Genomic DNA, 26,217 nt, shown 5'->3' with positions numbered 1-26,217 from the left:
ACAGACAGTCAGAAAAAAGTTTTTACTTTTACCCTTTAGTACTTAAGTACATTTAAAAGTAGAAACTCTTTTACTTTTACTCAAGTGTGTTTTTATCCAGATACTCTGACTTTTACTTGAGTAAGATTCTGAGACGGTACCCATACTTTCACTTAAGTATAATTTCTGGGTACTGTTTACACCCCTGGACACTTTGCACTGTGGGGCAGGTATGGCACGAGTCTCGACTGCACACCAGGAAGGCTGGCATCGCGGAGGTCAAGCGTCCTGCTGTGACATGATGCCGTTGCAGGCGTGACTCAGCGCCGCCCTCGAACCTGACTCACCTTTCATCACCATCCCTGAAGCCCCCGCGGACTTGCTCACTCGAGGGCTTTTGTGAACTTTGACCTCTACGGCGGGTGGTGGGATGGACGGAGGACGCGGGGGGCAGGGGAGGAGGGGGTGAGAGAGAAACACACAGAGGGACAGGTTGGCGGGGGGAGAGAAGACTCCACTGGATGTGTCTAGTTGTATCTACAGAGAGGAGCGTGGGAACGAGGCTGACCACACTCACCTTGAACAATCATATCTGAGGCGCCTCCGGACTTGTCCAGACGAGGGCTTTTGTGAACCTTGACCTCTACGAGGGGTCATCGAAAGAAAGGAGAGCGGTGGGATATAATAAGAGGGAGAGCGAGAGGAAAAGAAGAGAGAGATATAGGCAGGAGTACACACACACACACACACACACAGAGAGAGAGAGAGAGAGAGAGAGAGAGAGAGAGAGAGAGAGAGAGAGAGAGAGAGAGAGAGAGAGAGAGAGAGGCAGGAACACACACACACACACACACACACACACACACACACCACACACAGAGAAGAGGTAGTTGTCCATAGAACAGAATGATGATAAGAGATGACTTGTGTTTAGAGAAAGGAGATTTATAGAGAGCAACAAGGAGTAGAGGATATTACCTGTCATTGAGTCTTCTATCACCTGGAGAGACAGAGAGAGAGAGAGAGAGAGAGAGAGAGAGAGAGAGAGAGAGAGAGAGAGAGAGAGAGAGAGAGATAGAGAGAGACAGAGAGAGATAGAGAGAGAGAGAGAGAGAGAGAGAGAGAGAGAGAGAGAGAGAGAGAGAGAGAGATAAAGAGAGAGAGAGATAAAGAGAGAGAGAGAGAGAGAGAGAGAGAGAGAGAGAGAGAGAGAATCATTAGACACTGCTGTGTAGGATATTATGACATCTGAAGTGCTATATCAGTAAAGTCAGTAAAGGGACAGACAGCAGTCTTTAACGTTATAATCACAGTGTAAAGCTCTGTGAATCAGCAGCACGTCAAATAGCCTGAACCATCCGTCTGATTGGAAGCCTAGCGGTAGACGTGACCTCTGACCTGTGTGTTTCACTGCAGGGCGGGCGCTGCTGTCTGGCTGGCACTGGACTCAACGCGCCACGCTCGTTCTATGTTACTGTTGGGCTTCGAGACTATAGGCTGTGTTGTCATCATCACGCCCGGTGCTCATGGTCACCTCAGGACTCGAACTCACTTAACCCGTTCACTGCCACACGACAGAAGGTTAACCCTTTACTATCACACAACCGACAGGACATTTGCAGATGGGGGGGGGGGGCAGTGTTGGGAAAGTTCACTTTCTACATGAACTAGTTCAGTTCACAGTTCAAATTTTTTTAAATGAACTAGTTCAGTTCATAGTTCATAATTCAAAATGTTGAACTAAAGTTCATGGTTTCAAAAATGAACTAATTTAGTTCTTTTAAAAAAAATTATTATAGATTTTTCACGTACAGTTACTTACATTACAAAAACACACATTGGGACAAGGGGGGGGGGGGGGGTCCTCCAGTTCATCTCTATGACATCATCCACACCATAAGCAAGCAAAAACAAAACAAAAAGAAAAACAAGCAAAAAGGAAAGCAGACCAAGACAGGCACTGTACAGTATTGCACTTGCCTCGAGCGCATTCACATGTAGACATACATATATTTATTTTTTCCTATCCTAGTTCTGTCCATACAATGGGGCACTGGGCCTTTAGAAGGATCCGATACATTTCAGCAGGAAAATAGTCTAATAGTGGGGCCCACACCTCCTGAAAGGAAGCGTCGTTGACTCTATGCATTGCACAGTGTCTTTCATGGGGTAGGAGCACACCGAAGATCTCTCTATACCACATTTGTAAAAATGGAGGCTTATCCTTAATTCAGTTTATCAGAATGCATTTCCGGGCTGAAAGTAGAAGTTTATCAAATTGTTTGAATTGTAAACTCTTTTAAATGCATACGCCGACGTGACGTCTAGAGGTAGAGTCTGACTCCGACTGAGAGAGTGCTGCTGCTGCTGCTGCAGCTCTCGGCTTCTGCGCGCAGATTCCTGTTCCACTGCTTGTTGTGAGGAGGAGTCTGATGACGTAGAAGGGGGTGACAGGCTGGTTGCCAGATCGGGTGGTTTTACGCATAATCTTTAAGCCTGTTTACAGTGTTTTAACTGAGTTTTCGGGTGAAATGCATTATGAAATATGGCACATCTTTGAACGGCGTTATAATAGAGTGCTGAGAATGAACGCACTTTTGAACTCCGTTACACAGGGCTGAGAATGAACGCGTTCTCAATTACGTTCATTTAGCGGATATACAGTACGTTCAGTTCAAGTTCGCCCAAAATACGAACGCGTTCATGAACGATCGTTCATTGAACGCGTTCAGGTACATCACTGGGGGGGGGGGGGGGTTCCGGTGGACAACGCAGTGACAGCGCGATGGGCAGCTTTCTGAATGGGTTTCATAGCAACAACCACTGGGCACCGCCCGGGCGGTCCTCTCTGTCCTCTCTCTCCTCTCTGTCCTCTCTGTCCTCTCTGTCCTCTCTCTCCTCTCTGTCCTCTCTGTCCTCTCTCTCCTCTCTGTCCTCTCTGTCCTCTCTGTCCTCTCTCTCCTCTCTGTCCTCTCTGTCCTCTCTCTCCTCTCTGTCCTCTCTGTCCTCTCTGTCCTCTCTGTCCTCTCTGTCCTCTCTGTCCTCTCTGTCCTCTCTCTCCTCTCTGTCCTCTCTCTCCTCTCTGTCCTCTCTCTCCTCTCTCTCCTCTCTCTCCTCTCTGTCCTCTCTGTCCTCTCTGTCCTCTCTGTCCTCTCTGTCCTCTCTCTCCTCTCTGTCCTCTCTCTCCTCTCTGTCCTCTCTGTCCTCTCTGTCCTCTCTGTCCTCTCTGTCCTCTCTCTCCTCTCTGTCCTCTCTCTCCTCTCTGTCCTCTCTCTCCTCTCTCTCCTCTCTGTCCTCTCTGTCCTCTCTCTCCTCTCTGCCCTCTCTGTCCTCTCTGTCCTCTCTGTCCTCTCTGTCCTCTCTGTTCTCTCTCTCCTCTCTGTCCTCTCTCTCCTCTCTGTCCTCTCTGTCCTCTCTGTCCTCTCTCTCCTCTCTGTCCTCTCTGTCCTCTCTGTCCTCTCTGTCCCTCTCTGTCCTCTCTCTCCTCTCTGTCCTCTCTGTCCTCTCTGTCCTCTCTCTCCTCTCTGTCCTCTCTGTCCTCTCTGTCCTCTCTGTCCTCTCTGTCCTCTCTGTCCCTCTCTGTCCTCTCTCTCCTCTCTGTCCTCTCTGTCCTCTCTGTCCTCTCTGTCCTCTCTGTCCTCTCTGTCCTCTCTGTCCTCTCTGTCCTCTCTGTCCTCTCTCTCCTCTCTGTCCTCTCTGTCCTCTCTGTCCTCTCTGTCCTCTCTGTCCTCTCTCTCCTCTCTGTCCTCTCTCTCCTCTCTGTCCTCTCTGTCCTCTCTCTCTCCTCTCTCTCCTCTCTGTCCTCTCTGTCCTCTCTCTCCTCTCTTTCCTCTCTGTCCTCTCTGTCCTCTCTGTCCCTCTCTGTCCCTCTCTGTCCTCTCTGTCCTCTCTGTCCTCTCTGTCCTCTCTCTCTCCTCTCTCTCCTCTCTGTCCTCTCTCTCCTCTCTGTCCTCTCTGTCCTCTCTGTCCTCTCTGTCCTCTCTCTCCTCTCTGTCCTCTCTGTCCTCTCTGTCCTCTCTGTCCTCTCTGTCTCTCTGTCCTCTCTGTCCTCTCTCTCCTCTCTCTCCTCTCTGTCCTCTCTGTCCTCTCTGTCATCTCTGTCTCTCTGTCCTCTCTCTCCTCTCTCTCCTCTCTGTCCTCTCTGTCCTCTCTGTCTCTCTGTCCTCTCTGTCCTCTCTCTCCTCTCTGTCCTCTCTCTCCTCTCTGTCCTCTCTCTCCTCTCTGTCCTCTCTGTCCTCTCTCTCCTCTCTGTCCTCTCTGTCCTCTCTGTCCTATCTCTCCTCTCTGTCCTCTCTCTCTCCTCTCTGTCCTCTCTGTCCTCTCTCTCCTCTCTGTCCTCTCTGTCCTCTCTGCCCTCTCTGTCCTCTCTGTCCTCTCTGTCCTCTCTGTCTCTCTGTCCTCTCTGTCCTCTCTGTCCTCTCTCTCCTCTCTGTCCTCTCTGTCCTCTCTGCCCTCTCTGCCCTCTCTGTCCTCTCAGTCCTCTCTGTCTCTCTGTCCTCTCTGTCCTCTCTGTCCTCTCTGTCCTCTCTGTCCTCTCTCTCCTCTCTGTCCTCTCTCTCCTCTCTCTCCTCTCTGTCCCTTCTGTCCTCTCTCTCCTCTCTCTCCTCTCTGTCCTCTCTCTCCTCTCTGTCATCTCTCTCCTCTCTGTCCTCTCTGTCCTCTCTCTCCTCTCTGTCCTCTCTCTCCTCTCTGTCCTCTCTCTCCTCTCTGTCCTCTCTCTCCTCTCTGTCCTCTCTCTCCTCTCTGTCCTCTCTGTCCTCTCTCTCCTCTCTCTCCTCTCTGTCCTCTCTCTCCTCTGTCCTCTCTCTCTCCTCTCTCTCCTCTCTGTCCTCTCTCTCCTCTCTCTCCTCTCTGTCCTCTCTCTCTCCTCTCTGTCCTCTCTCTCGTCCTCGCTCTCCTCTCTGCCCTCTCTCTCTCCTCTCTCTCCTCTCTGCCCTCTCTCTCCTCTCTCTCCTCTCTGTCCTCTCTCTCCTCTCTGTCCTCTCTCTCTCCTCTCTCTCCTCTCTGTCCTCTCTCTCCTCTCTGTCCTCTCTGTCCTCTCTCTCTCCTCTCTCTCCTCTCTGTCCTCTCTCTCCTCTCTGTCCTCTCTGTCCTCTCTGTCCTCTCTGTCTTCTCTGTCCTCTCTCTCCTCTCTCTCCTCTCTGTCCTCTCTGTCCTCTCTGTCCTCTCTCTCCTCTCTGTCCTCTCTGTCCTCTCTCTCCTCTCTGTCCTCTCTCTCCTCTCTGTCCTCTCTGTCCTCTCTGTCCTCTCTCTCTCCTCTCTGTCCTCTCTCTCCTCTCTGTCCTCTCTGTCCTCTCTGTCCTCTCTGTCCTCTCTCTCTCCTCTCTGTCCTCTCTGTCCTCTCTCTCTCCTCTCTGTCCTCTCTGTCCTCTCTCTCCTCTCTGTCCTCCTCTGTCCTCTCTGTCCTCTCTCTCCTCTCTGTCCTCTCTGTCCTCTCTGTCCCTCTCTGTCCTCTCTGTCCTCTCTCTCCTCTCTCTCCTCTCTGTCCTCTCTCTCCTCTCTCTCCTCTCTGTCCTCTCTGTCCTCTCTGTCATCTCTGTCCTCTCTCTCCTCTCTGTCCTCTCTCTCCTCTCTGTCCTCTCTGTCCTCTCTGTCCTCTCTGTCCTCTCTGTCCTCTCTCTCCTCTCTGTCCTCTCTCTCCTCTCTCTCCTCTCTGTCCTCTCTCTCCTCTCTGTCCTCTCTCTCCTCTCTCTCCTCTCTGTCCTCTCTGTCCTCTCTCTCCTCTCTGTCCTCTCTGTCCTCTCTCTCCTCTCTGTCCTCTCTCTCACCTCTCTGTCCTCTCTCTCCTCTCTCTCCTCTCTGTCCCTTCTGTCCTCTCTCTCCTCTCTGTCCTCTCTGTCCTCTCTGTTCTCTCTCTCCTCTCTGTCCCTTCTGTCCTCTCTGTCCTCTCTGTCCTCTCTGTCCTCTCTGTCCTCTCTGTCCTCTCTCTCCTCTCTCTCCTCTCTGTCCTCTCTGTCCTCTCTCTCCTCTCTCTCCTCTCTGTCCTCTCTGTCCTCTCTGTCTTCTCTGTCCTCTCTCTCCTCTCTCTCCTCTCTGTCCTCTCTGTCCTCTCTGTCCTCTCTCTCCTCTCTGTCCTCTCTGTCCTCTCTCTCCTCTCTGTCCTCTCTCTCCTCTCTGTCCTCTCTGTCCTCTCTGTCCTCTCTCTCTCCTCTCTGTCATCTCTCTCCTCTCTGTCCTCTCTGTCCTCTCTGTCCTCTCTGTCCTCTCTGTCCTCTCTCTCTCCTCTCTGTCCTCTCTGTCCTCTCTCTCTCCTCTCTGTCCTCTCTGTCCTCTCTCTCCTCTCTGTCCTCTCTGTCCTCTCTGTCCTCTCTGTCCTCTCTGTCCTCTCTGTCCTCTCTGTCCCTCTCTGTCCTCTCTGTCCTCTCTCTCCTCTCTCTCCTCTCTCTCCTCTCTGTCCTCTCTCTCCTCTCTGTCCTCTCTCTCCTCTCTCTCCTCTCTGTCCTCTCTCTCCTCTCTGTCCTCTCTCTCTCTCTCTCTCTCCTCTCTGTCCTCTCTGTCCTCTCTCTCCTATCTGTCCTCTCTGTCCTCTCTCTCCTCTCTGTCCTCTCTCTCCTCTCTCTCCTCTCTGTCCCTTCTGTCCTCTCTCTCCTCTCTGTCCTCTCTGTCCTCTCTGTTCTCTCTCTCCTCTCTGTCCCTTCTGTCCTCTCTGTCCTCTCTCTCCTCTCTGTCCTCTCTCTCCTCTCTGTCCTCTCTCTCCTCTCTGTCCTCTCTCTCCTCTCTGTCCTCTCTGTCCTCTCTGTCTCTCTGTCCTCTCTGTCCTCTCTCTCCTCTCTGTCCTCTCTGTCCTCTCTGTCCTCTCTCTCCTCTCTGTCCTCTCTGCCCTCTCTGTCCTCTCTGTCCTCTCTGTCTCTCTGTCCTCTCTGTCCTCTCTCTCCTCTCTGTCCTCTCTGTCTCTCTGTCCTCTCTGTCCTCTCTGTCCTCTCTGTCCTCTCTCTCCTCTCTGTCCTCTCTGTCCTCTCTCTCCTCTCTGTCCTCTCTGTCCTCTCTGTCCTCTCTGTCCTCTCTGTCCTATCTGTCCTCTCTGTCCTCTCTGTCCCTTCTGTCCTCTCTGTCCTCTCTCTCCTCTCTGTCCTCTCTCTCCTCTCTGTCCTCTCTGTCCTCTCTCTCCTCTCTGTCCTCTCTGTCCTCTCTGTGCTCTCTGTCCTCTCTCTCCTCTCTGTCCTCTCTCTCCTCTCTGTTCTCTCTCTCCTCTCTGTCCTCTCTGTCCTCTCTGTCCTCTCTCTCCTCTCTGTCCTCTCTGTCCTCTCTGTCCTCTCTCTCCTCTCTGTCCTCTCTGTCCTCTCTGTCCTATCTGTCCTCTCTGTCCCTTCTGTCCTATCTGTCCTCTCTGTCCTCTCTGTCCTCTCTCTCCTCTCTGTCCTCTCTCTCCTCTCTGTCCTCTCTGTCCTCTCTGTCCTCTCTGTCCTCTCTCTCCTCTCGGTCCTCTCTGTCCTCTCTGTCCTCTCTCTCCTCTCTGTCCTCTCTGTCCTCTCTGTCCTCTCTGTCCTCTCTGTCCTCTCTGTCCTCTCTCCTCTCTGTCCTCTCTCTCCTCTCTGTCCTCTCTGTCCTCTCTCTCCTCTCTGTCCTCTCTGTCCTCTCTCTCCTCTCTGTCCTCTCTCTCCTCTCTCTCCTCTCTGTCCCTTCTGTCCTCTCTCTCCTCTCTGTCCTCTCTGTCCTCTCTCTCCTCTCTGTCCCTTCTGTCCTCTCTCTCCTCTCTGTCCTCTCTCTCCTCTCTGTCCTCTCTGTCCTCTCTCTCCTCTCTGTCCTCTCTCTCCTCTCTGTCCTCTCTCTCCTCTCTGTCCTCTCTGTCCTCTCTGTGCTCTCTGTCTCTCTGTCCTCTCTGTCCTCTCTCTCCTCTCTCTCCTCTCTGTCCTCTCTCTCTCCTCTCTCTCCTCTCTGTCCTCTCTCTCCTCTCTGTTCTCTCTGTCCTCTCTCTCCTCTCTGTCCTCTCTGTCCTCGCTCTCCTCTCTGTCCCTTCTGTCCTCTCTCTCCTCTCTCTCCTCTCTGTCCTCTCTGTCCTCTCTGTCCTCTCTGTCCTCTCTGTCCTCTCTGTCCTCTCTCTCCTCTCTGTCCTCTCTCTCCTCTCTGTCCTCTCTGTTCTCTCTCTCCTCTCTGCCCTCTCTGTCCTCTCTGTCCTCTCTCTCCTCTCTGTCCTCTCTGTCCTCTCTCTCCTCTCTGTCCTCTCTGTCCTCTCTCTCCTCTCTGTCCTCTCTGTCCTCTCTGTCCTCTCTGTCCTCTCTCTCCTCTCTGTCCCTTCTGTCCTCTCTGTCCTCTCTGTCCTCTCTCTCCTCTCTGTCCTCTCTCTCCTCTCTCCTCTCTGTCCTCTCTCTCCTCTCTGTTCTCTCTCTCCTCTCTGTCCTCTCTGTCCTCTCTGTCCTCTCTGTCCTCTCTGTCCTCTCTGTCCTCTCTGTCCTCTCTGTCCCTTCTGTCCTATCTGTCCTCTCTGTCCTCTCTGTCCTCTCTCTCCTCTCTGTCCTCTCGGTCCTCTCTGTCCTCTCTGTCCTCTCTGTCCTCTCTGTCCTCTCTCTCCTCTCTGTCCTCTCTGTCCTCTCTCTCCTCTCTGTCCTCTCTGTCCTCTCTGTCCTCTCTCTCCTCTCTGTCCTCTCTGTCCTCTCTCTCCTCTCTGTCCCTCTCTCTCCTCTCTCTCCTCTCTGTCCTCTCTGTCCTCTCTGTCCTCTCTCTGTCCTCTCTCTCCTCTCTGTCCTCTCTCTCCTCTCTGTCCTCCCTGTCGTCTCTGTCCTCTCTCTCCTCTCTGTCCTCTCTCTCCTCTCTGTCCTCTCTGTCCTCTCTGTCCTCTCTGTCCTCTCTCTCTCCTCTCTGTCCTCTCTGTCCTCTCTGTCCTCTCTGTCCTCTCTGTCCTCTCTGTCCTCTCTCTCCTCTCTGTCCTCTCTATCCTCTCTGTCCTCTCTCTCCTCTCTGTCCTCTCTGTCCTCTCTCTCCTCTCTGTCCTCTCTCTCCTCTCTGTCCTCTCTGTCCTCTCTGTCCTCTCTGTCCTCTCTCTCCTCTCTGTCCTCTCTGTCCTCTCTGTCCTCTCTGTCCTCTCTGTCCTCTCTGTCCTCTCTGTCCCTTTGCGCCTGAATACTTTTACCAACGGATTTCCAGTTCCGCGTTCGCGTTCTGCGCTCTGATTGGCCACTGACGTTTCTGGTCGAGCCAATCGCGTGACGCCGTTTCTTTCGACAGTTAAGCTTAGGCGACTCTTTCGAAGTTGGTTACGGTTAGAGTTTGTCTAGGAGCAGGGCGATAGAACACCAGCCCTGATTCCAAACTCTAACCTTAACCAACTTAACCAGTGATAAACTAGGCGTTAGGTAGTTTGCTGCTGTTCGAGGCGGAAATGGGCAAAGACACAGCTCGTCACGCGATTGGGCGCACATGTCACATGACCAGAAACGCCAGTGGCCAATCAGATCGCACCAGAAACGTCAGTGACCAATCAGATCGCGGAACGCGAACGCGGAACTGGAAATCCGTTGGTAAAAGAATAGAGGCGTCCCTTGCACCCGTTGGCCCTCTCTCGTGTCTCTTCCACAAGTCAGTGGGCGCCGCCAAGCCTTTCATGTCGAGTCTCTCCTCTCTCTCTCTCTCATCTTAACCCTTTCACTGCCACACGACAGAAGGTCGCGTGTCGTGCGGCAGTGAAAGGGTTAACCTTCTGTGAATTGTCGCGGTGAAAGGGTTAACCGTTTTGGTAGTGTGGCAATGGAAAGGCTCTCTTTCGGTGTGAAGAAGAAGAGCCCACTGACTTGTGGAAGAGACACGAGAGAGGGCCAACGGGTGCCAGGGGCAGAGAGGACAGAGAGGACAGAGAGGAGAGAGAGGAGAGAGAGGACAGCCCGGTGCCCAGTCGTTGTTGCTATGAAACCCATTCAGAAAGCTGCCCATCGCGCTGTCACTGCGTTGTCCACCAGAGAATGTGCCCCTGGCTCAGGGCTGGTCAGTTGCTATATCCCACACTCTGTAGTGTCCATCCAGGCTTTTCACTGAGGATACTAGCGATGGCATAATAATGGAGATGGCAGTTTGTCCCACTGATTGACAGTGTACTGTGGAGGGAGGAGGGGGGGGGGGTTCAGCAGGCCTTGGCTTCCAGAGATGCCCTCTGAATCCCCCCCCCCCCCCCCCCCCCAATCCTGATATATACGCACGCACGCACGCGCGCACACACACACACACACACACACACACACACACACACACACACACACACACACACACACACACACACACACACACACACACACACACACACACACACACACACACACACACACAACACACACACACACACACACACACACACACACACACACACACACACACACACACACACACACACACACACACACACACACACACACACACACACACACACACACACACACACACACACACACACACACACACACACACACACACACACACACACACACACACACACACACACACACACACACACACACACACACACACACACACACACACACACACACACACACACACACACACACACACACACACACACACACACACACACACACACACACACACACACACACACACACACACACACACACACACACACACACACACACACACACACACACACACACACACACACACACACACACACACACACACACACACACACACACACACACACACACACACACACACACACACACACACACACACACACACACACACACACACACACACACACACACACACACACACACACACACACACACACACACACACACACACACACACACACACACACACACACACACACACACACACACACACACACACACACACACACACACACACACACACACACACACACACACACACACACACACACACACACACACACACACACACACACACACACACACACACACACACACACACACACACACACACACACACACACACACACACACACACACACACACACACACACACACACACACACACACACACACACACACACACACCGGTAGCCAGACCTTGTGGTCAAGATGATGCTTTTTGCACCTTTAAAGCTGCATTATACAATTGCATGCAAATATCTTGATTCTGATTGGCTGAAACAGTCAAGTTAGCTGTTGTTATTTCGTATAACACACTCCACGTGACCCCAGATCCCTCCCACAACCGAATTATTATTATTATTATTTCTTTGAATGAGTCTGAATGAGTCCGCCATATATAGACAAATGGAAGTATGAATATCTTTTGAACGAATCCTCCAAAAAAGATACAGTCAACTGGAATATGTTAGTTCGTTACACATATGTTGGATTATGTAATTGGTTTGTCATGACCCATTGTGAAACAAAATATCTACTATTGGATCTACTTTCTCTGTGGATGGTTTTGTGAATAAATCTCCATTATGCTTCAATTACTGTGTGTTTATTGTTATTGTTTAAGGTTGGGTGAATTCTGCCATTGTATAAAAGCATTACATCACTTGAAGTCGTGTGTTATACTCATTAGATAACAACCACTCCTAGGCGTGATCTAATGAGTATAACACACTCCTGCACGTGATGTAATGCTTAATTAACACATTGACTGCCAGCTATTATCCTCATCCTTAGCAGCTGACGCCATCACTGTAAACGGTGGGAGTCGCTCACCTTGTTTGCAGGGCTATAACAATTTAAATATTATAGCTATATATGCAATACTATGGCCCATTTGACATCGGGTATCTATCGTTATAATATTTTTTCCATCCATACATTGTCGTTTTATACCGTGGTGAATATAAGTATAGTTTTAGAGCGGTCTAGGATAATTCCTGGGAGGCTAGTAATAGGCCGCGACGCATATTAGACTTAATCCATTGGCATTTCGTCCCTATACACGCTACAATTAAAAATTCAAATGCATATGATCGGTATATTATGTTCCATCATGCATGCATGAAAGGGGGGGGGTCGTTTCTGATTAATTGATTGTCAATAACGGCATTCGTTAGTACAACAGCATATGTTGATCAGAGCGATGGCTCTGATGGCAATGGACAATCAAGCTGAAATTAACGTTAGATTGCTCTTACCTGTGGCCGGTGAGACTGCAAAAAGAATATTCCAATTATTTGATTGCCATCTGCTAGATCGTATGTCCATTTGGCCCACGGCATAACCCCCAAAAGCATAATGTTTCTGGCGTCCGGAAGGCGATTCAATGCAATCGAGTGTCTATCTTGATCCACGTTACAAGATAACTCCGCCCCCCGGAAGACATTCAGTGAGTCAAACTTCCTTCAGAAAGTAAGGGCAACATCTGCCGCATACCATCAGGCGGCGGTATCGGACCGTTGCGATCTCAGACAGAGTGCCACACATTTCCACAGCACAGCGGGACGAATTATGAATGGAAATAGCGAATAAAAGAAATAACGATCCAATAACGAGTAACCCGGAGACCTCACTCGGCCCGGAGCCAAGATCATCAAACCCACAGCAACCGAGGGCCCAAAAAAAAACACCCCACGTGCAGCGATTCCACAACATACAAGACCCCCCCCCCCCCCCTCCCAGGCCGAACCACCGAAATGATGGCCTCCCCCCCCGATACTCCTCCCCATCAAGCCCGACCGAGCGATGCAGACATTACATACTATAAAGTGAAACATCCCGAGCCCCCACCCGCCCCACCCCATGAGGACCCTGATTCCGGCATCCCAGCGAATCAGAACATCACGCCTCTATAACATTCCGACTCCCCGAGACCCCAAACCAGGGGCCCCCGCCAGCCCGAGGCCGCGACCACCGAACCCACAACATCAAGGGCCCAAAACATCCCACCCCATATAGAAATAAAATAGAAATAGAAATAAATAAAAAGTAAAATTATAAAAAATTTATTATATTGCTAAAGACATTTCTAAAAGACATTCAATGGGTCTCATTCTCCAACGGACTTACGACAAAAAGGGCTTTCTCTTAGGGCCATTTGAGACCTTTTCGGGCAAGACCTGAATATAGACAATATATTATAATATAATATTAATTATATATGTTTTATTGGGACGGTTGGTGAATCCCAAAATCGTCCCGAAAAGGTCTCAAATGGCCCTAAAGAGAAAGCCCTTTTTATCGTAAGTCCTTGGTGAATGAGTTCTTCCCCCTCTCCCACCCCCCCACACCCCCCCCCCCCACCCACCCCAGGACCCCTCAGGACCAACCATCCCGATCTCGCTCTGCTGCTAGATTGTTGACTTTACTCTCGGCTGCCGATGCCTCGAGTCGTGCCTGAAAAGAAAAGTTCACGTGGGGCAAGTTCCTGCGTCGCTGTCGGGAGGGTCTCCCCTCGTTCGGCCCGTCTCACTGATGTCTTTACCGCGACGCTGCAGCAGGTGTGTGGAGAGCGGCTCAAACTCACCTGGTCATGAACGTCTTCCTGCAGGTCCTCCTTGGTGTGTGTGGCAGAGACCACGCCCCCCCCCTCCAGCTCGATCAGGTCCTGCTCCATTCTGAAACACACAGCACAGCAGACCGGGTCAGACACACACACACACGGCAACACTAGGTACTGAAGTCGGTACTTTTAAGGGTATCGACCGGGGCGGCCAGGTAGCGCAGCGGACTAAGCGCCTGCCTACCACCGCAGAGACACTGGGTTCGAATCCAGCTGTCAGCGGTGCCTCCGGCTTGGTCGGTTGTCCCTACTAACACGATTGGCAGTGTCAGCGGGTGAAAAGCCGGTGGGGGGGTGGTTCCTGGTCGTTGTAAAACAGCGACTCCTACAGGTCGGTCGGGGCGCCTGCTCAGCGAGGGAGGGAACTGGGGGAAGTAGTGTGAGCCTCCCACGCGTTACGCTCCCCCAGTGAGAGTCCTCGCTGTCCGGTGAAAAGAAGCGGCTGGCTGACTCCACGTGTATCGGAGGGGACATGTGATAGTATCTATCAACCGGCAAGTGGGGGGAAAATGCGCGCAATGACCAGGAAGGGAGGGAAGGGAGGGAAGGGAGGGAAGGGAATTGGCATAACGACTAAATTGGGATGGGAGAAAAATACAGAAAAAAGGGGGAGAAATAGTAGATATATAAAAAAAAAAGGGTATCGACCGAATCACGTTGGTGCTACCGAGTACCGATTCACGTGAGGTCCACTGGTGCCACATTTCGGTAATGATTAAAAAAAAATTGTCCGATGACGTCAACGTTTCATTTACCGCGAAACGAAACCTATGAAGTGTGCCGCACGTTCACGCCAACGTTCACGCGCACAATACACGCTTATACCTAGGATTCGACTTGATTCAACAACAACAAAGCAGTCGGGGCAATGGCAAGCTGAAAACGGTCGCAAGTGTGGTTACACTTTACAAAGCTAGGTGCAGACAACGCTCGCTGCAATATTATATATATATATTAACTAATTGTTCTAAATAAATAATAGTGATAATAAATCATTTGAAGTTTGGACTCATTTTTTTTTACAACTGAGGTAGGTAGATTACATTTGACTAAAGACTAAAGTACCGAAAAAGGTACCGTTGGGTACCGGTATCGATTCAAATGTGAAACAGTACCCAACCCTAATCAGCACAGCACAGCAGAAAGGACTGGGTCAAACACACACACATGTTCACATGCTTCATACTCAACACACGCATGTTCACATGCTTCATACTCATGTACACACACATGTTCACATGCTTCAGACTCATGTACACACACATGTTCACATGCTTCATACTCAACACACGCATGTTCACATGCTTCATACTCATGTACACACACATGTTCACATGCTTCAGACTCATGTACACACACATGTTCACATGCTTCATACTCATGTACACACACATGTTCACATGCTTCATACTCATGTACACACACATGTTCACATGCTTCATACTCATGTACACACACATGTTCACATGCTTCATACTGATGTACACACACATGTTCACATGCTTCATACTCATGTACACACACATGTTCACATGCTTCATACTCATGTACACACACATGTTCACATGCTTCAGACTCATGTACACACACACATGTTCACATGCTTCATACTCATGTACACACACATGTTCACATGCTTCATACTCATGTACACAGACATGCAGACACACAACACGCATGTTCTGCTTCCTACTCATGTAGGACACACAACACAGACACTTGTGAGCTACTGATACTATACCAGGGCTGTCCCCGACTAAGGATTTGGATGGTCGACTATGATTGGTCAAAATTTGCCGTTAGTCGACTATTGGTTGACAAAAAAAATATATATATATATAATATTTTAACATTTTAATTTGTTTATTTGTTTGTTTATTTGTTTTATCATTCCATTTGGGCTGTGGGGGGTGCTTAATGTCTGAAGGAGTCGACTGAAGGCTTCTTGTCCTCTGCAAAAGCATGCAATTGGTCCACTGATGGATACATCTTGATATTTGTCTAGTCTAGTGTGTTCATTAGACGGGTGAAATCCTCTTTCAGTGCCTCTGTGCCTGTTTTGGTATGCGTGCCATTAGCGTTAGCCACGCTTCTAGGCCTCTTTTCTTTTGGAAAGAATGATTAATTTTTTTTATTTTTTATTATAATATATATATATATTTTTTTGTATTAGACTAAGAGGTTGGCTAGTCGACTACGGCTCCTTTCGACCGATTACTTGACTAACTATACTAGCCCAATACTATTCCTTTGAGCCTGCATCTGTGTCTGAGCCTGCAAGTGTGTGTCTGCCTCTTAACCACCTAACCTGCACGGACTACAACGTATAACGTATGACGTATATCATGCCAGTTAGGGTACCTTATGTATACTGCACCTGTGTATACTGTATACTTTACTTACCCATAGTATATATTCAGCTTCTACGTGTTTTCATTGTAACATATAATACAAATGATAGGGCACAGACCCTCATCTGCACCTTTTGATCACACTGCTTACTTGCTCATATTATGCTTATATTCAGAGTTAATTATATTGTTTACACTGCATATTCTTATCTTTACTATAATTCTATTGCCCAAATTCTTGTCTTCTACTATTACCATGTCCACTCCATACCTGTACATCCCCTCCCCCCTCCCCCAATGCTGCCTGAATTACCCCAAGGGGATCTTATCTTATCGTATCGTATCGTATCGCATATCATATCATATCATATCATATCATATCATATCATATCATATCATATCATATCGTATAGGGGTGGGAATCACCAGAGGCCCCACGATACGATACTATCACGATACTCGAGTCACGATACGATAGTATTGCTATACTAAATATATCGCGATATGCTGAGTATTGCGATATTAATATTGCGATATATTGCGATTTATTACCTTTTTTCAACTGCAGAGTAAAACTTTGTCAACGTGTTTTATCTAATAAAATAAAGTTCAGTCTGCTCATCTCACTTCAATCATCTTTATTGCAGAACGTGGTATTTTCTCAAGCAGACGGATGTAAACACTGTAATCTGTGTTGCATGTACCTGACAAACTGAACTGTTTGTATTACAGTCATATTCCAACTTAACTGAATGCACACGTGTGCGTGTGTGGGGACTACTGTACTATTACAGGTGTTGAAATGAACAATGCAACTTCCGTATACAAAAAATAAATACCGTAACCAGCAGCCCGTTGTAGTGCTTCACAGAGACACAGTGTTGATGTGAACATGCTAGACCCTAGCAATGGTCTACTTACTACTTAACCCAATTTGGGAGAGAGACAAAAGCCTCTCTTTAGCTCTCCACTGCTCTTTAGCATGCCATCGTTGGCGGAAGCCATTGTTGGCTTGTGATGCCAGCTTCTGCTACATGCCAGTGTCGGGCCTGCCACGCTGTGTGGTGCCAGCTGCTACATGCCAGTGTCGGGCCTGCCAGGCTGTGTGGTGCCAGCTGCTGCTACATGCCAGTGTCGGGCCTGCCACGCTGTGTGGTGCCAGCTGCTGCTACATGCCAGTGTGGGGCCTGCCAGGCTGTGTGGTGCCAGCTGCTGCTACATGCCAGTGTGGGGCCTGCCAGGCTGTGTGGTGCCAGCTGCTGCTACATGCCAGTGTGGGGCCTGCCAGGCTGTGTGGTGCCAGCTGCTGCTACATGCCAGTGTGGGGCCTGCCAGGCTGTGTGGTGCCAGCTGCTGCTACATGCCAGTGTGGGGCCTGCCAGGCTGTGTGGTGCCAGCTGCTGCTACATGCCAGTGTGGGGCCTGCCAGGCTGTGTGGTGCCAGCTGCTGCTACATGCCAGTGTTGGGCCTGCCAGGCTGTGTGGTGCCAGCTGCTACTACATGCCAGTGTTGGGCCTGCCAGGCTGTGTGGTGCCAGCTGCTACTACATGCCAGTGTTGGGCCTGCCACGCTGTGTGGTGCCAGCTGCTGCTACATGCCAGTGTCGGGGCCTGCCAGGCTGTGTGATGCCAGCTGCTGCTACATGCCAGTGTGGGGCCTGCCAGGCTGTGTGGTGCCAGCTGCTGCTACATGCCAGTGTGGGGCCTGCCAGGCTGTGTGGTGCCAGCTGCTGCTACATGCCAGTGTGGGGCCTGCCAGGCTGTGTGGTGCCAGCTGCTGCTACATGCCAGTGTGGGGCCTGCCAGGCTGTGTGGTGCCAGCTGCTGCTACATGCCAGTGTTGGGCCTGCCAGGCTGTGTGGTGCCAGCTGCTGCTACATGCCAGTGTGGGGCCTGCCAGGCTGTGTGGTGCCAGCTGCTACATGCCAGTGTGGGGCCTGCCACGCTGTGTGGTGCCAGCTGCTACATGCCAGTGTGGGGCCTGCCAGGCTGTGTGGTGCCAGCTGCTGCTACATGCCAGTGTGGGGCCTGCCAGGCTGTGTGGTGCCAGCTGCTGCTACATGCCAGTGTGGGGCCTGCCAGGCTGTGTGGTGCCAGCTGCTACATGCCAGTGTGGGGCCTGCCAGGCTGTGTGGTGCCAGCTGCTGCTACATGCCAGTGTGGGGCCTGCCAGGCTGTGTGGTGCCAGCTGCTGCTACATGCCAGTGTGGGGCCTGCCAGGCTGTGTAGTGCCAGCTGCTACATGCCAGTGTGGGGCCTGCCAGGCTGTGTGGTGCCAGCTGCTGCTACATGCCAGTGTGGGGCCTGCCAGGCTGTGTGGTGCCAGCTGCTGCTACATGCCAGTGTGGGGCCTGCCAGGCTGTGTGGTGCCAGCTGCTGCTACATGCCAGTGTCGGGCCTGCCAGGGTTTGAGCCTCAGCAACAGCCAGTCAGCACCAGTGGCTGCCAGGGGGGGGGGGGGGGGGGGTTAATCATGGGGGGGGGGGGGGGGGGGGGGGGGGATGGTTGCCTGCCAGGCCTGAAGTGTTGATGCTGCTGGTTCACTACCAGGAGGGATAAAACACAGAATATGTCCGGGAGGGAAAGAGAGAGGGGAGAGTGGGGAGGGAGGGAGAAAGAGAGGGGAGGGAGAGAGAGGAGGGAGAGAAAGGGGGGTGGGAGGGGAGGGAGAGAGAGAGGGGAGAGAGGGGAGGGAGAGAGAGGGGAGAGAGAGGGGAGAGAGAAAGAGAGAGGGGAGAGTGGGGAGAGAGGGGAGGGAGAGAGAGGGGGGAGAGAGGGGAGAGAGAGGGTGGGAGGGAGAGGGAGAGAGAGGGGAGAGAGAAATAGAGAGGGGAGAGTGGGGAGAGAGGGGAGGGAGGGAGGGAGAGAGAGAGAGAGGAGAGTGGGGAGGGAGGGAGAAAGAGAGGGGAGGGAGAGAGAGGAGGGAGAGAAAGGGGGGTGGGAGGGGAGGGAGAGAGGGGAGGGAGAGAGAGGGGAGGGAGAGAGAGGGGAGAGAGAGGGGAGAGAGAAAGAGAGAGGGGAGAGTGGGGAGAGAGGGGAGGGAGAGAGAGGGGGGAGAGAGGGGAGAGAGAGGGTGGGAGGGAGAGGGGAGAGAGAGGGGAGAGAGAAAGAGAGAGGGGAGAGTGGGGAGAGAGGGGAGGGAGGGGAGGGAGAGAGAGAGAGAGGAGAGTGGGGAGAGAGGGGAGGGAGAGAGAGGGGGAGAGAGAGGGGAGACTGGGGAGAGAGGGGAGGGAGGCGGGGGAGCGAGAGAGAGAGGGGAGAGAGGGAGGGGGAGAGAGAGAGGAGGGAAGAGAGGGAGAGAGAAAAGAGAGAAGAGTGAGAGGAGGATGGAGAAGAGGAGAGAGAGGAGGAGGGAGGAGAGAAGAGAGGGGTGGAGGAGGAGGGAGGAGAGAAGAGGTGTGTGTGGGGGGGGGGGGGGGGGGGTCTAAGCAACTTAATCTCCCTTCTGAACTGGAAAGATTGATGATCCAGAGACGTCATCGTCTGCACTGGAGCAGCAACACACACACACACACACACACACACACACACACACACACACACACACACACACACACACACACACACACACACACACACACACACACACACACACACACACACACACACACACACACACACACACACACACACACACACACACACACAGACATACACTTTTTTTATTAAGGAAGTTGCATTGTTCATTTCAATACCTGTAATAGTACAGTAGTCCACACACACACGCATTCAGTTAAGTTGGAATATAATAATACAAACAGTTCAGTTTGTCAGGTACATGCAACACAGATTACAGTGTTGACATCCGTCTGCTTGAGAAAATACCACGTTCTGCAATAAAATTAATTGAAGTGAGACGAACAGAATGAAAACTTTATTTTATTTGATAAAACATGTTGACAAAGTTTTACTTTGAAACAGTTGAAGAAAGGTAATAAATCGCAATACATCGCAATATTACTAATATCGCAATACTCGGCATATCGCAATATATTTAGTATCGCAATACTATCGTATCGTGACTCAAGTATCGTGAGGCCTCTGGTGATTCCCACCCCCATCTCTACATGAACAGCATCTCTACATGAACACCATCTCTACATGAACAGCATCTCTACATGAACACCATCTCTACATGAACAGCATCTCTACATGAACACCATCTCTACATGAACACCATCTCTACATGAACAGCATCTCTACATGAACACCATCTCTACATGAACAGCATCTCTACATGAACACCATCTCTACATGAACAGCATCTCTACATGAGGACAGCATCTCTACATGAACAGCATCTCTACATGAACAGCATCTCTACATGAACACCATCTCTACATGAACAGCATCTCTACATGAGGACAGCATCTCTACATGAACAGCATCTCTACATGAACACCATCTCTACATGAACACCATCTCTACATGAACACCATCTCTACATGAACAGCATCTCTACATGAACACCATCTCTACATGAACAGCATCTCTACATGAACACCATCTCTACATGAACAGCATCTCTACATGAACAGCATCTCTACATGAACACCATCTCTACATGAGGACAGCATCTCTACATGAACAGCATCTCTACATGAACACCATCTCTACATGAGGACATCATCTCTACATGAACAGCATCATCTCTACATGAACAGCATCATCTCTACATGAGGACAGCATCTCTACATGAACAGCATCTCTACATGAACACCATCTCTACATGAACACCATCTCTACATGAACACCATCATGAACAGCATCTCTACATGAACAGCATCTCTACATGAGGACAGCATCTCTACATGAACAGCATCTCTACATGAACACATCTCTACATGAACACCATCTCTACATGAACACCATCTCTACATGAACACCATCTCTACATGAACAGCATCTCTACATGAACACCATCTCTACATGAACAGCATCTCTACATGAACACCATCTCTACATGAACAGCATCTCTACATGAGGACAGCATCTCTACATGAACAGCATCTCTACATGAACACCATCTCTACATGAACAGCATCTCTACATGAACACCATCTCTACATGAGGACATCATCTCTACATGAACAGCATCATCTCTACATGAACAGCATCATCTCTACATGAGGACAGCATCTCTACATGAACAGCATCTCTACATGAACACCATCTCTACATGAACACCATCTCTACATGAACACCATCTCTACATGAACAGCATCTCTACATGAACAGCATCTCTACATGAACAGCATCTCTACATGAACACCATCTCTACATGAACAGCATCTCTACATGAGGACAGCATCTCTACATGAACAGCATCTCTACATGAACACATCTCTACATGAACACCATCTCTACATGAACAGCATCATCTCTACATGAACACCATCTCTACATGAACAGCATCATCTCTACATGAACACCATCTCTACATGAACAGCATCATCTCTACATGAACAGCATCTCTACATGAACAGCATCTCTACATGAACACCATCTCTACATGAACACCATCTCTACATGAGGACAGCATCTCTACATGAACACCATCTCTACATGAACAGCATCTCTACATGAACAGCATCTCTACATGAACACCATCTCTACATGAACACCATCTCTACATGAACAGCATCTCTACATGAACACCATCTCTACATGAACAGCATCATCTCTACATGAACACCATCTCTACATGAACAGCATCATCTCTACATGAACACCATCTCTACATGAACACCATCTCTACATGAACACCATCTCTACATGAACAGCATCTCTACATGAACAGCATCATCTCTACATGAACACCATCTCTACATGAACACCATCTCTACATGAACACCATCTCTACATGAGGACAGCATCTCTACATGAACACCATCTCTACATGAACAGCATCATCTCTACATGAACAGCATCTCTACATGAACACCATCTCTACATGAACACCATCTCTACATGAACAGCATCTCTACATGAACACCATCATCTCTACATGAACAGCATCTCTACATGAACAGCATCATCTCTACATGAACAGCATCTCTACATGAACAGCATCTCTACATGAGGACACCATCTCTACATGAACAGCATCTCTACATGAACACCATCTCTACATGAACACCATCTCTACATGAACACCATCTCTACATGAACAGCATCATCTCTACATGAACACCATCTCTACATGAACACCATCTCTACATGAACAGCATCATCTCTACATGAACACCATCTCTACATGAACACCATCTCTACATGAACAGCATCTCTACATGAACACCATCTCTACATGAACAGCATCTCTACATGAGGACAGCATCTCTACATGAACAGCATCTCTACATGAACACCATCTCTACATGAGGACATCATCTCTACATGAACAGCATCATCTCTACATGAGGACAGCATCTCTACATGAACAGCATCTCTACATGAACACCATCTCTACATGAACACCATCTCTACATGAACAGCATCTCTACATGAACAGCATCTCTACATGAGGACAGCATCTCTACATGAACAGCATCTCTACATGAACACATCTCTACATGAACACCATCTCTACATGAACAGCATCATCTCTACATGAACACCATCTCTACATGAACAGCATCTCTACATGAACACCATCTCTACATGAACAGCATCTCTACATGAACAGCATCTCTACATGAACAGCATCTCTACATGAACACCATCTCTACATGAACAGCATCTCTACATGAACAGCATCTCTACATGAACACCATCTCTACATGAACACCATCTCTACATGAACAGCATCTCTACATGAACAGCATCTCTACATGAGGACAGCATCTCTACATGAACACATCTCTACATGAACACATCTCTACATGAACACCATCTCTACATGAACACATCTCTACATGAGGACACCATCTCTACATGAGCTGCAGGGACAGAAAAAGGTAAACAGAGACACTGAAGGACGGTCACGTACGTTGTGGGTTGTTCATTATCATTATTGCCATATTTGTAACACCATGTAAACATCAGGTTAGTATATGTAATATGTGTTTTGGTTTGTGTGTGAAGTGTGTCATCGTCTAACAACCCTTTTTTCTTTCTCCCCTTCTTCCCAGGTGCCACTCGTCTCACTGATTGGGCTGATCGCACCTGCGGGCGGTCAGTCTGGGACGAGTGCTCATTAACCTGGAGGACGACACACATCGGGGCGCCTCCCTAAGTCATTGCCACTAGCCAGGGTGGAGTGAGGAGGTTGCCTATCTTGCCACTATTGAGTGGATGCTTTTGAGCACCTTTTGTAAATGCCATTTACCACTGTGTGTGTGGGAAATCTTATTGTGTTGGTTTTATCTCCCACTTTGTGTGATTCCCTAACAGGTGGGATTATTATTGTATATATTATTGGCCTCTGCGCCATTTCCCTCCATCAAGGGGGATATATATATATACTGTATTGCCTTATTGCTGGGTGGTTCCCAGTGCTTACCTTTGCTTAATAGCTTTGTGTCCTATGACACGTCTATATTTTGCTTAGTGTTTGTTTGTCTTATTATATATTCCCTGTTTGTTCTCCCTTACCCTTTTACCCTGGTGGTGTGTGTGCTGTGGGTTTAAATCCCCACTACAATAAATATCATTTCTCCTTTGGAAAACAGTGGGTTTCAAGCCCCGCTATAATAAATATCATTTAGCATTTGAAAACGCCTTTGTTTATTACTTGCCTACCGGGACGCGTGAACATTTAAGGCAACCAACTTGTATGATATTTGAACATGGTCCCCAAAATGAATGGAAGCGAATGAGGAGCCTGACGCCTGACACCTGGGAGGAATGCGGGTGTTGCATCGTTGGGGATGTTTAAAAAATATAATTTAATATGTAATATAATATAATAATTTGTGCTTCACCTAAAAATCTGGTCAGCAGCCTCCACTGATGTAGCGTGATTCAAACCCCCTCAATGTGCAGTTTCTAGTTAATCAGTCAGCAGCCTCCAATGATGCACAGTGACGAGTGAATCTGGTAGTTGTTTTATGACGTTACAAACGCGAAATAACATTATACATTATATAACGTTACAATGTACAGTTCCACTGATGTACAGTGACGAGACCTCTGCCGCGCTCGCGGCAAAAGGGGGCGGGCTGTCGTGGCCAATCAGAGAAAAGCTGAACACAAGTTGGTTGCCTTAAATGTTCACGCTACCGGGACCTGTGCTAAGGCACCTGACTGGACGGGCTGGTGTTCATGTACAGCCCGCTCCAGGTATATACTTTTATGGTCATCAAACCTTTTGTACATGACAAGGACAGAGACATGAGTTAGGCCCCTCTGAGAGCTGTCAATCACAGCACCATGACAACCAGATGATGCTCCCATGCTGCTCAGGGCTGTTGTTGTTGTTATTGTTGTTGTTGTTGTTGCAGAGGAGAAAATATGTATATTTAACTGACTAACCAAATATAGTCAAACAGATATTCACCAGGATAGAGTGAACCCTACGACACCTTTGTACATTGTACATGTGGTGGACTATGATTTATATCGTAGACGGATCTTCTGATCAAAATAGGTTTAATAGTCAAATCAATGAATACAAAGTACATGTAGGTTAAATGAGCTTTGGCTGAGAGGAGTGCTCTCCTCTGACCAGCTATGAGACACTGAGGAAGAGAAGGAGACAATGGACCTCATTCTCGAACCGACTTACGAGAACGTTACCAACACATTTCTTCGTAACTCGATTTACAAACTTTTTTGGCATTCTCGAACGGCTTCTTTTCATAAATTCGTTCATAGCCACGAACACACACACACACACACACACACACACACACACACACACACACACAGACACACACACACACGCGCGCACACACACACACACACACACACACACACACACACACACACACACACACACACACACACACACACACTGTCAAATTCATGTGTCAGTTCTATGCTGATTTGATCTTACTATGCACTGTAATCTGCCTAGACTCATTACATCAACACTGTTAATATACTACCGTGTGCTTTGGCAGAGCTGCTCTAATAGTTCGAACAACTGTTCTGTAAAGTAATTCAGAACTGTTCTATAAAGTAATTTAGAGCTGAACTTTGTAAAGAAACTCCAATGAGCTTAAGTATAGAGAGGGGTGGGGGCCGTGGCTATTGTTTGGGGCAACCAAAAGGATCCCTCCACATACACCATGGCCATAAATGTAGCAAATTAATAAATGTCTAAAGGTTTTCGATGGGTGTAAAGATTACTCATTGGTTATGACCAATATTAACGTATAAAATACAGATCTAATACATCTGAAAATGTGACCGCACCTCATAATGGCCTCCTCCATGCTCCTTGTCTTGGCCTCATCCTCCTCCAGCTGCTTCTTGGCCTCGTCCTGCTCCGAGCCAGCAGAGGGCGCTCCGTCCAGGAGCCATCTTTCCCTCAGAGCCTTGGACTATAGCGGAGAGAGAGGAGAAAACAGGAAGCCATAGTAGTCAGCATTGAATTTTAGGTAGGATAAGATAAATACCGTAATAAATAACTCCAGTGGTCAGGATACTGTCCGTGAGACGTACGCAGTACAGTAGCACGTGTTCAGGTCAAATTAACTTTGCGGCACGTGAAGAGGATTCCTCAACTCCAACCGCATTCAAGTTCTTTTAGTGCCATACTAGGCTGTGGGCCACATGATCTGCAATCAGCCGATACAAGTAGAGCTATTAATACGCTGCAGTTGTTCAATGACCAAGGGTTATCGTTGCACGCTTGTGGTTCCAAATGCTATACGTGTTCCCCTGTAACGCCATGCATTCCATTTCACTGACAATTAAGCTCCAAGGTTATAGGGCTACAAGTATAGAGGGCCCGCGCACATACCTTCTAAAAATAGTGTGGGCCAGACGGATGAAAACAGGGGCGTTATTAAAGCACAACGGCTCAGATCGTGTAGCAAGATGAGGCTAATAATAACACCAACTAGCACATGAATGGTAAATGCATTTAAATATCTCTTTTATCCAAAGCGTTTCACAGTTCTGTTCCTCACATTCACCCGTTCACTCGGACGTTCACACAGCGACGGCGGAGGCGACCGTGCGAGGTGCCACAACCTGCTCATCGGGAGCAATTAGGGGTTAAGTGTCTTGCTCAAGGACACATCGACACTGGAGGAGCGGGAATCGAACCGGGAACCTTCCGACTACCAGATGACCTCTCTACCTCGTGAGCCACTGTCGCCCCCCAGTGTAAATCCCATAAGTATGTAAATCCCATAAATTACAAAAAAATATAACTTCTGTATTACATGTATTTGAGTCATACAGCTAATAAAAACAAGGGCAGAGATAAATACACGTAAACAATCCATAGTTCCTTACACAATCCTTATTAGCTTTACAAGTCACTTCATTGCCCCCAGAGACCCACAGGCTGCACTGC

General features: G+C 49.1%; 1 protein-coding gene across 1 annotated transcript; it reads right to left on the bottom strand.

Moving 5' to 3' along the window:
- Positions 1–556: 556 nt before the first annotated feature.
- On the bottom strand, positions 557–25,234 carry LOC311247612 (paralemmin-1-like; the record flags this gene model as incomplete). The annotated part of the gene is made up of 4 exons (XM_084338638.1): positions 557–622; positions 958–979; positions 13,363–13,453; positions 25,107–25,234. Coding segments are annotated over 4 exons (307 nt in total), but the record flags the coding sequence as incomplete, so codon positions are not given.
- Between the last annotated feature and the right edge of the window lie 983 nt (positions 25,235–26,217).

The sequence above is a fragment of the Notolepis coatsorum genome (genome assembly GCF_963971535.1).
Source record: "Notolepis coatsorum genome assembly, contig: SCAFFOLD_1792, whole genome shotgun sequence".
In the NCBI taxonomy this organism is placed as follows: Eukaryota; Metazoa; Chordata; class Actinopteri; order Aulopiformes; family Paralepididae; genus Notolepis; species Notolepis coatsorum.
This window is presented reverse-complemented; position numbering and strand designations above follow the sequence as displayed.